The 14,891-nt window shown below is 35.6% G+C and overlaps 1 protein-coding gene across 1 annotated transcript in view; it reads left to right on the forward strand.

Annotated features, from left to right (window-relative positions):
* Positions 1-14,891, forward strand: part of LOC124993589 (EGF-like and EMI domain-containing protein 1) — a 623,779-nt gene that overhangs the window by 448,469 nt on the left and 160,419 nt on the right. Inside the window, 1 exon segment of the mRNA XM_047565459.1 lies at positions 13,862-13,984. Within this exon segment, the coding sequence (XP_047421415.1) occupies positions 13,862-13,984 (123 nt within the window).

The raw sequence follows: 14,891 nt of genomic DNA on the forward strand, positions 1-14,891 counted from the left end.
CTGTATTCTCAGGTAGACTCTGCCTGTGGTGGAAAATATATCCCCTGGAATCTGTAGGCTTTCCCTGTCTTTATAATTGGTAATTCCACAGAAAAGATAATGCTTCTTTCCTAACGGACTTGTCAGGATTCTGCTTCATTTGGCTTGGGTCACATGCCCATTCTTGAACTGCTCACTGTGGCTAGAGAGATGGAGTCCTTGGCTTGTCCCAGGCAGAGGTCTTGTGTCTACCTTATGGTTTAGTGATGGTGACCATGGGGCAGAGGGGTGGGAACAGGCTTTATTTTGTCCCAGCCCACAAGAAAGAAAAAACAGAAGAGGAAAAATGTTCTGTACAGATGAAAGTATCACAAGAGTCTTTCAAAGTCATTACTGATGCATCATTATTACAATGATTATTATAACAATCAAACTGCCATCCATGGTATAAACTATAAGGTTGGGGATATTATTAAAGGAACTAACTTGACTATTTTGATTGGGATATGGAGTATGGTCACTTAAAAAGGGCCCATTGGAGGATACTGAACAGAGAAGTTGGTTCTGACCTCCTTTTCTGAATCTTAATTGCCAGCCTGTGGACTCTTGTCCTGCTTCCCCACATGCCCGTGACCATGAGCTGTGCCAGACCTTGAGGCTGTCCCAGCTGGTCTGTCTTTCCCTCCCTCATTTCTCTTAGATATCTTCCTCTTCCCTGCATCTCAGACACATGGAAATAAAACCTAATCAAAACAAGCCACTGAAAGAAGAATTCTAGTCATACATTCGCTTTCCTAGAAGAGTTTTCCTGTTGACTCAGTCAGTGAGAAAGAGCTTTGGGCCTGGGAGCTTTCCTTATATTTTTCTATTATCTAACAGAATCCAGAGTGCACTCTGTCCTACACCTAGGAAAAGTTGAACCTTCCAAGCAATGACCTCTTAAAATCTAGAACTTCAGATGTCTTTCCCTAACTTGACACTACTTGAGTTAGTTACTCAAGGCCTTCTAAAGGGTCTTTGAATAATATCTAGATCAATTCAGTTATCTTAATCAGCAAGTAGTCAACCAGACAGACATTATTCATTATTTGCCTTCAATTTCCAGACCCATATTGGTTTTCCTATCTCCTATGGTTCCTCTATACCCCATTCTTTGGGAAATGCTTTCTAATCATCATCTGAAAGCTAAAGTCATGTTTTAAACAGAGGGAAACAGTCACTGTCCAACAAGTAAAATCTCAGAGGAACATGCCATTCATTTTCCTAGGGAGTGAGTGAACTATGAGTTTGTTTCAAGGTTTCTATTTCTGAAAATGTTAACTCATTTATCCCGGGAAATGTCATCTTTAGTCCTTAACGCCCCTCGCCCCCAGAGTATTTGGATTTTCTTTGAAAACTGGAGGAGAATCAGTATATTTTGAAAGTAGAGGCAATTGGTTAGGCCAAAACAGCTATATAGATTTTTGCTCATGTTTCACTGGCCCACCCACCTTCTTTTGCTTAATCATGAAGTTCAAAACAATTTTGTGTGTCCTTAAGTATATGTCAAATTGATGCTTCTAGTACGTCTGTGCACATGCTGTTTTTTTCAATGTTTTCTGTTCCCACACACAGAAAGAGTGTGATGACAATATTGTATCACAATATAACAGAGCCTTGTCACACTGTGGTCATCATGGATAATATTGAGTCGTGTTATAGGTAAGGCAGAAACATAACAGATCCAAAAAACATGACCTTGGCTGCATCATTTTCAATAAGGAAGAAAGAATAGGTCACTCTGGGCTTGGGGAAAAAACTAAAGAATTAGAGATCCCCAAGTGTTTAACTTGCTACCCACATTCTGTATGGCACCAGGAAAATCTTATCATTGCCAAATTTACCAGATTATCTGCCATCCCCATTTTATTTTAGCAGTAATAAAATAATTTTAGCAATATTAAAACAGTTGTTCATTCTCTTTTATGAAGACTCCCCTCCCCTATTCTACCTTTTCTTGCTCCTCCTTCTTAATCTCATTTGCTTTTAATTTGACTTTCTTCTTCTGTCAATTTGTTTATCAATCCCTTTTTTCATTTTTTGACAAATATTTATGGTGCAACTACTATAAGTCAAGCACTAAAATAGATACTAGAAATAAAGTAGTAAGCAAAACAGACTTCAGAGAGCTGATAGTAAAGTTACTGGTTTCCTGGTTTGGATATTTGTTTCCTTGCTGTTCCTTAAAGTCACATGAAGGCATGGCAAGATGACATCTCTTCCTTCCTCCCTTCTGAGTGAACACAAAGAAATAGGTTGTCAAATCAGGCTCGAATAGAACAGAGATCTACCCTGGATCATGCTTTACTAATAATTCCAGGTCTGCAAGCTATCAACAGACATCAGTAGAGCAGCATAAAAACAGGGGCATCCTCTGTGGATCCTCAAGTTCTTTCATTCTGCAACAGACTACTTTAATCCAGAGTAGAAGAGGATCCTATGTGTGGTTTTTATCCTTCATACTGTCAAGAAATATGTAGAGTCTGGGATTTTATACTACTTTCATGCTAATAAGTTAAGTTGCTACTGTTTCATGGATGCTGACAGAAGACATGAGATTCCTAGGTCAAAAGTGAAGGACTTTATTATTCATGGCAAAAGCAGTAGCCAGAGTTTCATTTGTTTGTGTCAATTCCCCATGTTTCCCCAAATCCCACAGCAGTGCCACAAAGGGCCTATTATGGATGCCTGTGTGTGCAGTTGGTTACCATGTGTCAGGGAAACATTGACCTTGGGGAATCTACTTCTTTTATATTAGTGGGAACAAGGCTGCTCTTTTTCTTAAGGGAGATGTTAGCTCATTTCTCCGTGCAAATACAGACCTGAAAAATGGCTTGGGTAAAGAGTGATCTGAGCCATACACTCTTAGCATACCCAGCAAGAAGGTATAGGGCCTGTGTCAGATTCTCTCCTAACATATACTTCTATTGGCACATATTAATGTAATTTGGGATTCTCAATGACAAATCTTCTCCTTAGTATTCAAACTTATAATGAGGCATATCTTAACTCACACTTAAGGAACTAACTCAACAGACAAGTTCATAGGTCCAAAGGAAAGACTTTTGCAAGAAAGTATAACAAATCAAATCTGACCTAGATTTAAAAAAAAATGCTGGCCTCTCTGAAGTGGTATTTGGGTGAACATCTATAGAATACATAGATACTATGTAAAATATATGAGGATGAAGTAAAAGGAGGTAGATAGTTTTCAAGGAACTTAAAGAACATCAGCATTGCTAAAACATTGTAAGATGGAGATTGGACCATGCAAGAACTTGCATACCACGCTGGTGTTCAGTCTAACCCTAAGAGCTATTATAAGAAGTGATCAGAGAGTATAAAACCGCAGCAGGAGTGAGGGTTGAGGGGGTCGATCGCATTTTTGTTAATACATCACTGATATAGAATGGAGAAGGTACTAGAGGGCCCAGTGGTGGATGTGGAAAGAGTTGTTCTTAAGTTATTTGAACCATCCCCAGAGGTTAAATTAGTGTGGTTATAGCGAAGATGAGAAGTGAATAGATTTGACTTGTATTGGAAAGTAAATCTGATGCAGTGAAATTTGACATTAGATTGGATATGTGTGAGGAAATTATCAATAGGAATTCTATTTCAATGATGCACATGGCAATGGATGGTAATTGAATATGCCACAGATATTTTACTCCTGATCTTAGTCCACATTCTCAGTTGCCTAATAGATATCCCCAAGTTTCCATCTCACTTGTCCATCAAGTCATTTAAGTCCCAAACTGAACTATTCCTCTAATATCTAATGTTTCTCCAATCGTGCTATTTCAGCAAATCCCATGGCTAAATCCTTCCAATTGCTCAAGGCAATTAGCCTTGAAATCTTTCTCCTTCATCATTTCTGCTTAATTGCAACCTCATGTGCATTTCTTCTCTTTAACATATTTTGTATCTGCCCACATCTCTCTACTTCTACTACTACTAGCTTCAGTCAGATCTTCATCAGCTTTCATCTGGATTTGTCGAAGTGATGAATCAACTTCTCACACTTCTAATCTATCCTTCCCTATGTTAAAGCCTATTGCCTATAAAGTAAAGCGGTGATTCCTTAGTAGGGTGTAAAAGACTCTCCATGATCAGGATGAAGGCACTCCTCTAGCTTTATATTTTTTCACCTTAATCTTTACACAGACCAAACTAATGGCATTTTCCATGAAAGGGCACACTTTCCTATCCTCATCACAAAGTAACAAGTCCCTTGAGCTTTGCTTTAGTACTGTCATTTTCTCAAAAGTTCTATTTCCCTCTTTTCTGAAGTATGTGCTTTATGCTGAGATAGTCTACCTTGATTGCTTAGTGAAGTTCTGGTTAGAAAACTGGGGAGAAATTAGGGAAATAATAGTATCCACAAAGGTACCAGCATTTATTCATTTCCTACTAGCTGGGATCTGAGTGTCATGCTACCACACATTGTAAATACCCATAAAAGAATAAAAAAAAAAAAAAAAAAAAAAACTGAGGACAAAGATTGAGGGGAAATGGTACAGAAGGATCATATAGAGCGAGAGTAGGAGGAAATGACTCAGGAAAACATTTTACCAATCCTGGCACCATGAGATGTACCATGACCTTGTACAAGCAGTTTCATATACCCTTAGCATTTGTAACACAGATGAACCAGGATTTGTTCCAAACGCCCAAATTCAAATTTTGATGTAATGTGATTTCCCCAATAGATACTACACAGAATAAATAGAAAGCATACTTTTTAGACCCTTGATGAAACACATTTTGAAACATTTTACCAATTAAAAACATCTCTTTGAAAAGCAGATGTTATATTTGAGCAGGAGTAAATGACTTCCTTCTGCACACTTGGCTTTACCACGTGTATGTAAAGGATGATTTTGCCTACAAGCAACAGAATCAAGATGCTTAAACAACACAATCAATAATTTAGACTTAACAGACATTTATAGAATATACCATCCAACCAAGAGCGAATACACTTTCTTCTCAGCAGTACATGGATCCGTCTCTAAAATAGACCATATATTATGCCACAAAGCTAATGTTAGCAAATACAAGAAGAAGGAGACTCTACCTTGTATTCTATCAGATCATAATGGATTGAAGTTAGAAATAAATAAAAGAGTAAAAAACAGAAACTATTCCAACACCTGGAGATTAAACAATATGCTATTATATGATGTATGGATAACAGAAGATATTAGGAAGGAAATTTAAAAATTCTTAGAGGTAAATGAGAACAAAGAAACATCATATCAAAATCTCTGGGACACTATGAAAGCAGTACTTAGAGGAAAATTTATTTCATGGAGCGCATTTAATAAAAGAAGTAAAACTCAAAAAATAAATGACCTAACACTACAGTTCAAAGCCCTAGAAAAAGAAGAACAGACCAACACCAAAAGTAGTAGAAGACAGGAAATAGTTAAACTCAGAGCTGAAATCAACGAAATTGAAACAAAAGAAACAATACAAAAAATTGACAAAATAAATAGTTGGTTCTTCGAAAAAATAAACACAATTGATAAACCTTTAGCCACACTAACAAAGAGAAGACGAGAGAAAACCCAAATCACTAAAATTCGGAATGAACAAGGAAACATCACAACAGACACAACTGAAATACAAAACATAATTAGAAGCTATTTTGAAAATCTATACTCCAACAAAATAGAAAATTTCGAAGACATCAACAGGTTTCTAGACACATATGAATTGCCTAAACTGAACGAGGAGGACATACACAACTTTAATAAACCAATTTCAAGTAATGAAATAGAAGAAGTCATCAAAAGCCTACCAACAAAGAAAAGTCCAGGACCAGAAGGGTTCTCAGCCGAGTTCTACAAAACCTTTAAAGAAGAGCTCATTCCAATACTTCTCAAACTATTCCATAAAATAGAAGAGGAGGGAACCCTCCCAAACTCATTCTATGAAGCCAATATTACCCTGATACCTAAACCAGACAGAGACACATCAAGGAAAGAAAATTTCAGACCAATATCCTTAATGAACATCGACGCAAAAATTCTCAACAAAATTTTAGCAAATCACATACAAAAACACATTAAAAAGATAGTGCACCATGATCAAGTGGGTTTCATCCCAGGGATGCAAGGTTGGTTCAACATCAGGAAATCAATAAATGTCATTCACCATATCAATAGACTTAAAGTCAAGAATCACATGATTATTTCAATAGATGCAGAAAAAGCATTTGATAAAATACAGCACCCCTTCATGCTCAAAACACTAGAAAAAATAGGAATAGTGGGAACATTCCTTAACATTGTAAAGGCCATCTAAGCTAAGCCCATGGCTAATATCATTCTAAATGGTGAAAAATTGAAAGTATTCCCCCTAAAAACTGGAACAAGGCAGGGATGCCCTCTTTCACCACTTCTTTCCAATATCGTCCTTGAAACTCTAGCCAGAGCAATTAGACAGACCAAAGAAATTAAAGGGATATGAATAGGAAAAGAAGAACTCAAACTATCCCTATTTGCTGATGATATGATTATATACATAGAGGAACCAGGAAATTCCACCAGAAAACTTTTAGATCTCATAAGTGAATTCAGTAAAGTAGCGGGATATAAGATCAATGCACATAAATCTAATGCATTTTTATACATAAGTGATGAATCTTCAGAAAGAGAAATTAGGAAAACTACCCTATTCACAATAGCATCAAAAAAAATAAAATACTTGGGAATCAATCTCACAAAAGAGGTGAAAGATCTCTACAATGAGAACTACAGAACACTAAAGAAAGAAATTCAAGAAAACCTTAGAAGATGGAAAGATCTCCCATGTTCCTGGATAGGAAAATTAATATTGTCAAAATGGCTATACTACCAAAAGTGGTATACAGATTCAATGCAATTCCAATTAAAATCCCAATGATGTACCTTACAGAAATAGAGCAAGCAATTATGAAATTCATCTGGAAGAATAAAAAACCCAGAATAGCTAAAGCAATCCTTGGCAGAAAGAGTGAAGCAGGGGGTATCGCAATACCAGATCTTCAACTCTACTACAAAGCAATAGTAACAAAAACGGCATGGTATTGGTACCAAAATAGACAGGTAGATCAATGGTACAGAATAGAGGACACAGACACAAACCCAAATAAATACAATTTTCTCATACTAGACAAAGGGGCCAAAAATATGCAATGGAGAAAAGATGGCCTCTTCAACAAATGGTACTGGGAAAATTGGAAATCCATATGCAACAGAATGAAACTAAACCCATATCTCTCACCATGCACAAAACTAAACTCAAAATGGATTAAGGATCTCGGAATCAGACCAGAGACCTTGCATCTTATAGAAGAAAAAGTAGGTCCAGAACTTCAACATGTTGGCTTAGGACCAGAGTTCCTCAACAGGACTCCCATAGCACAAGAAATAAAAGCAAGAATCAATAACTGGGATAGATTCAAACTAAAAAGCTTTCTCTCAGCAAAGGAAACTATCAGCAATGCGAAGAAAGAGCCTACAGAGTGGGAGAAAATCTTTGCCAATCATACTTCAGATAGAGCACTAATCTCCAGAATCTATAAAGAACTCAAAAAACTCTACGTCAAGAATGCAAATAATCCACTCGACAAATGGGCTAAGGAAATGAATAGACACTTCACAGAAGAAGATCTACAAGCAATCAGCAAACATATGGAAAAATGTTCAACATCTCTAGTAATAAGAGAAATGCAAATCAAAACCACCCTAAGATTCCATCTCACCCCAATTAGAATGGCGATTATCAAGAATACAAGCAACAACAGGTGTTGGCGATGATGTGGGGAGAAAGGTACACTCATACATTGCTGGTGGGGCTGCAAACTAGTGCAGCCACTCTGGAAAGCAGTGTGGAGATTCCTTAGAAAACTTGGAATGGAACCACCATTTGACCCAGCTATCCCACTCCTTGGCCTATACCCAAAGGACTTAAAATCAGCATACTACAGAGATACAGCCACATCAATGTTCATAGCTGCTCAGTTCACAATAGCCAGATTGTGGAACCAACCTAGATGTCCTTCAATTGATGAATGGATAAAGAAACTGTGGTATACATATACAATGGAATATTACTCAGCCATAAAGAATGATAAAATTATGGCATTTGCAGGCAAATGGATGAAATTGGAGAATATCATGCTGAGTGAGATAAGCCAATCTCAAAAAACCAAAGGACGAATGATATCGCTAATAAGTGAATGATGACACATAATGGGTGGTGGGAGGGGTTAGTGTTAGGGTTATAGTTAGTGTTAGGGAGGGGGGGAAGAATGGAGGAAGGAAGGACTGTATAGAGGGAAAAGAGGGGTTGGAGGGGTGGGGGGAAGGGAAAAAATAACAGAATGAATCAAACAACATTACCCTATGTAAATTTATGATTACACAAATGGTATGCCTTTACGCCATGTACAAACAGAGAAACATGTATCCCATTTGTTTACAATAAAAAAAAAGATGCTTAAACAACAAAAGATGGTTATTGAGTCACTTGACCAAGAAGTTCAGAAGTAGTGAGGACTTCAGGTATTGTTCAATCAGGGATCCAACTCCAGTCATCTGTGATCCCACTTGTTGACTTTATCTTTAATGTTGCCTCATTCATGGAAGCCACGTGGCTACTGCAAAATATCTTTCATGTATACATTACAATTTCCAGAGCAATAGAGTATTTATGTCCCAGGATTCCCTACCTATATATTGAGCTTCATGTTGGTTGGATCACATCTGAATTCATTCATACTTTGCAAGAAAGCCATGCTAAAACAGATATAACCCAATCCAACCATTGCGATAAATGGAGATGAGATTATACCAAGTAAAGTCCACTGGGATTTTTGGAGAGGGACTGCATTCACCAATCCCATATAAATTGCCTGGCATATTTAAAATGAAAGATGCAGTTTCCAAAGGAAAACCTGAAGGTTATTTGGAATGTGAGAAGGAGAAAACTGGAAAAATTCTAAGCAGGCAACCAAAGCTTAAAAGTGTTCGTCAGCAATTTGGGAGTTATATTGTACCCTGAAGTTTAAAGCTACTTTTGACTAATGAGAAATGAACATCAAGTGTCTGCTCCAAGAGTGAAGAAAGAATAAACAGAGTCAAAGCACCCAATTCTGAGAAATCTCATTGATGAATATAGGAAGATGGGAAGATTGAGTGCTGTGCATGATTCTCAAGCTATTCCTTTGTTCATTCATTCATTCATTCATTCATTCATTCATTCACAGTACTTTTATAGAGTGACTAGTCCATGCCATAAATGCTTGATACAAAAGGATATTTGACCTCGAGGTGCTCATTCTATCACACACTATAGGATTATAAGCAAAAGTCAGAAGTTTTGATATCTGGAGTAATTGCCACTTAGTAAAACTAAGGCCATATAGGAAACCTAGTGGTGTTTTTGCCACACCATTCAATATTTCCTCTACACTTAACTCTTACACAATGCAATTTTCAACATAAGCAAACCCAAGGATACTTTTTTTAAATGAACAGGTCTCTGAGAACAGTATATTAAAATGCAAATGGAAGAATAATTTGTCTTACTCTGGTTCTCATGTAAATGGTTACAAAAATCTAAGAGAAATAATATGAAGCAATTTTTGTTGTTTGGTAACAAATGTGGATCATTGTTGTCTCAGAGAGCTTTCATGTGCAAAATGCACTTGATAATAAAGTGAATTCCTTTAAGCTATTAGATTCTGTGCCCATCTGGGGACATATTTGGAGAGATAAATATAGCAGAAAAGATATTAAAAGGAAAAATAGCAGACATAGTTGATTTTTTCATAGTCTGTTATAGTTTGAAATCTTAGGTCCATATCATAGTGATAATACTGAAAAAATTCTAATCACTTTGTCATTATTCCCAGCAGTGTCCTGGAGTTCCAATTCTAAGGGCAGGGCCTTCTGGAGGCACCTAACATGAAGATATAACTCAGAAAATTTTTTGAGAAATTGTTTCTTCAGATGAAGTATACTTGATAATAACATTTTAATGTAATATTGACATTTCTGGTTTTTAACTCTGTTGAGCAGAATCTTGATGAAAAAGAAAATCACTTCTGACAGCTTCAGCATAAGTGTCTAATATCACAGCAATTTAACCCGGTTTTATCCTATATCAGAGATACTCTATCAAAAAAGAAGCAAAGTTTCCTTCATGTTTTACAAAAGTGAATCATTTCTCACAACAAATAATGCCAAAACTGTCTTAAAGTTATTAATTATCAGAAAGAATATTGTGGAAAATATTGATAGTTTATTTTGGAGGTTTGTAGTAAATAGTTAAAATATTCTATAATTTTATTTATTCTAATATGTATATTTTTAATATATTTAAGTATTTGAATTGAGAATTGATTTGAACTGAAATGGTCTGAGTCAGTCAAGCAACTAAGAAGTTGAGCCAAACACCATATTCATGTGACAGTTATGCCTAAATATGCCTTTATTCTTGCAACTTGTAATATGGTCCACAGACAAGTAGCATCAGAATCACCTTGAATTGAATGGGAAATGCAGGTTATTATTCACTACCCCAGATCTACAGAATCAGCATCTGCATTCATAACAAAATACCCTGATAATTAAAGTACTGTCTACACAATGTGATTTTGGCTCTGGCTACACATTAGAATCACTTAGGGTGCTTTTAAAATGTTTTGATTCCCAGGCCTATACCCAAACCAATTAAATAAGACCCTTTAAGGATGGAACCCTTTTTTTTTTTCTTTATGGTACTGAGGATTGAACAATCTCTGTATTTTTTAAACGGTATCCAAGTTATTCTAATGTGCTACCAGGTTTGAGAACTATCGATTACACAATGTCCAAATAATCAGCTAATTCAGTATATTCTGAAACAAAAAAAAAAAAAAGGAAAAGAAAGAAAAAGAAAGTCAAACCAATTACTTAGCATTTGGTACCACTCTATAAATGATTGATTTTTTTTAACTTTTAATAAGTTTGCTTTGCTACTGTGTGAACACAGCCTATTATGGCTCAACCTGCCCAGAAGTGTATTGTATTGTTAATCAAGAAGAGGAATGCTTTACTATCCCAATTAATTAAAAGAGGTTTTATGTTTGTTTCTCAACTATTTCCTTTTACCAACCCTATTCTCCAGCCTGACAGATCTAAATGATGAATTTTAGACACTGTGCACATTCTAACCGCTGCATCTATGGATTGTCAACCCACTTCTCCAAGCACTCAATTCTCATTTTTCCCCTTGAGCATTCCCTTCTCACCCCAAGAAAAATGAATATCCTAGCCCTGAATTGCTGTATAGTTCACATCTCTCCTTTTATGGTCTTACATTTTTAAGCTCTAACAGTTAGTGAAGTAAAATTATTGGTTGTTTAATTTCTATATGCAATCAAGAATTAGCAATCTATATCAAAATCTTAAATGTGAATAGAGAAGAAAAGGAATCTAAGCATAGTACATGTGATCACTGTTACCACTGACAGATGCAGAAATTGAGTCTCAGGGAGGTAAGGCAACAGGTTAATAAGATTCAACAGTCAAACTATTTTTCCCAAGACCATCTGACTCAGTACAGAGAAGTTTGGATAGGCTTTGCGTGTGTATCTGTGTGAGCATGTGTTTGTTTCTAACAAAGTATAGTATTTAATTCTAATTCTGGTGTTCATTAATAATGTGGAAACAAAAAAAAACATACTGAAAAAATTTTTGTTCTCAAAATCTCTGCCCCCTCTTGTCTTTGGGATGGATTCAGTGATTTTCTTATTTTCGCTAACTTTGTGTCTTGATGAAAACCTATTAAAACTTTGTGGGTGAGTCAATTTCTTCAACATCATTTTTTGTTATGAAAGTAACACACAGATAACTTTTTCTTGAAAAAAATTAAAACACAATACATGTGACAGAAACCTCTTTGTCCTTCAACTCCAGTACACCCTACCTTCCACCCATCTCAGACTCCTTTTCTCAGGAGCAATTATTTATATCTGTGAACATGCTTTAAAATATTTTTCAGTGTTCTCAAGCACATATAAATAGTGTGCTATAATAATTCTCAATGGTGGCAAAGTCATTTATCATGTGAAATGAAATACTCTTGGGAATTAAGAGTTTTATTTATATGTCCAAAATAAAAGACTTGGGAAGGATATCTAAGTCAGAGGTTGATGGAGTTAAGATTCAAATTATATCTCAACTCTGCAGAATAATGCCCTAAAGACAGAAAGATAAAAATTTAGCCTGCATAAATATTAAAGTCCTGCATAAAGTATAGGCAACAAATGGAGAGTTCTGGTTTAATATTAGTTTATATGAAAAAAGACCTAGAGGTTTGGTTATCATAGACTCAAAACGTAATAAAAATTCTAGTCCTTTGAAAAGTCAGTAATTCTTATCTGTAAAATAAAATTCCTTAAAAATATCAGGAATTACTCCAGACTAACTTATTTTTGAAGGAAAATACTAAATTGTGCAAAATATAGTGATCTCGTGGTTTTAAAGTGTAGGACTTGTTCAGGGTCTTAATATGTTCTTCATAATACTTTCTTCCCTTTTATAAAACAAAACAAAAGGAAGAAAAGCAATGCTAGGTAAAAGAAAGTTCTTTTGTTTCCTTTCACTCAAAACCTTGCAACTCTATTATATAAACATTTGTTACATATCATGAGATTTAGCATGAACAGGTGCTGTGAGTCATTGCAATATTATTCATTCTGTGTTGATGTCTTCTTGAATAAGGATCTTGCCTTGTGGAATTAAGGTCACTTGATGTATTTCATCCTGCTAATTGTCTAGTAGGATGATTTATATTTTGGTGAAGAATATTCACACCCAACATTCTTTGCTGCAAAGTCTGGAGTGAAAAGCAGGAAAACTGAGGACATTTTCTGCATGGGACTTGTACTTCTCCAGGCTACAAATCCACCCTATGTAGGAAGATGATTATTATTTTGGAACTCACCAAATGACATAGATTTTTATTTTTTTTAATTCTGAGACAAGAAAATTTAGAAGTTCTTCATCATCTGATTACCTGAAAATCCCTCCCTAGCCTTGTGGATATTTTCTTTTTATGATATATGTACTGATTAAATAGGGCACAAATAACTATGGGTTCAGGGAGATGAATTGATTTTTTCTAATGAAAAATGAATATTGTGTCATAAAACATAGGTGATCATGAGTCTTGACCTCTACCTACTTTTTTTTTTCTAAAAATAAAGTAATCTTTCATATAAACATGGTAATTCAGAAAATGGTAGCTTGAATGAGAAGAAAGAAGCTGAATCGGTGGAGCAAATGTATTGATATGTTTTTAAGAACACCAAACCATGGTTTTATTTGAATTTATCTGTCTTTGCCCTGATGTCTACTGCAGCATATGAGAAGGAGATTCAAGGTCTTAACTCCATTACTGGTTTTATTCAACAGTGTCAGACCAATAATAGGTGTTTATCTACTAGTTTGTGCTGCTCCGGATGGAGTAGCTCATTGTAATTCTTCCCTCCAGTTTTCCTTCCACAAGGATATATCTATATATCTTGGAGCTATCTAATTATCTAGTGTGTGAAGAATAGAAAACTGTGAGACAATTCCTAGGTTCATTGTTTCTGGGCTTTAAAAAGCTCCATAAAGTTTTTACCTACATTTTCTTGTTTACATAGTAGAGCAAAGTGGATCAAACAGGCAAAGATTCGTGGCCACAGAGATGTTGCCTGTGTACAATACAACACATACTGTGTATCACAGAAATATTGTGCCACTTCTCCAAAGCTGACATTGGAATGACATTGTAATCCTGGCCATCTGTCTTCCTCCTCTAGATGTCAATGAATGTGCGGTGGTGAATGGAGGCTGCCAGCAGAGCTGTATTAACACTCTGGGCACCTTCCACTGTGAATGTGATACGGGATACAGACTCCACGCTGATGCACGCACCTGCATAAGTGAGTAAATATTAGAACCAGCTTGAAGCCATTTTCAATGAAAATCGACCTGCCCATGTGGGGACAGGAAGAAAAGGTTTTCCTATTGTGGAAATATCCATAGAAGCTGATAGTTCTCAAGGCACAATGCTGTCTTGTAGAATCAAAAGAAAAATCGCTATTAAAAGACTGAAAGAAAAGAAATATGTGGAAAGAAATATAGAAATTAACATTCAAAAGCAAAGCATGAATCTCCAAATGTGGGAGTATTTCCGTAGCATATAATTTCTGTTGTATTCAGAGAAGTATAATTTGTTAGTTATGCTTATGTACAGCACAGAGCCACAATGAAGTGAGGGTGCTGAGCTGTTGTAATTATTAGCTCTAAGGTTCTTATTTAAAACCAGGCTTAGATTTGGATTCAGAACCAGAGTCATGATTAAAATTCAGTCCTCAGAAATATAACACATTATATGTCAAAGAGCATAGAGTTGCTCAAGCACAATTTAAACTGCACACATTGAATCTACATTATATTTATTTGCATCACAGTGTTCTTAAATATAGCTTCTATGTGATGGGATTATTATTTTTATCTTCTTTGTATGTTTCTAAATTTTATAAATTTCTTAAAATGAGTGCATGTTACTTTTATAAACAGATGAAATGGAATAAACTTTAATAATAGTGATAGCCTTACAATGTATAAACATTCCTTCTTGTTTTCACTGAAGTAATGTGCATAAATGTGTTTTTTATTTGAGTCATGATCCTAAGATGATGTAACAATAGATTAGGTTTTTAACTCCAGGTCTCCATTAAAATTAACCATCATTTTAAAATATAGCATGTTGTGTAGCACATTTATTTGCTGGCTTTATTTAGATAGAATGTGTTAACTAGTCCACCCACCCAAGATTATAGGTGT

The sequence above is a fragment of the Sciurus carolinensis genome, chromosome 9, assembly GCF_902686445.1.
Source record: "Sciurus carolinensis chromosome 9, mSciCar1.2, whole genome shotgun sequence".
Lineage (NCBI taxonomy): Eukaryota > Metazoa > Chordata > Mammalia > Rodentia > Sciuridae > Sciurus > Sciurus carolinensis.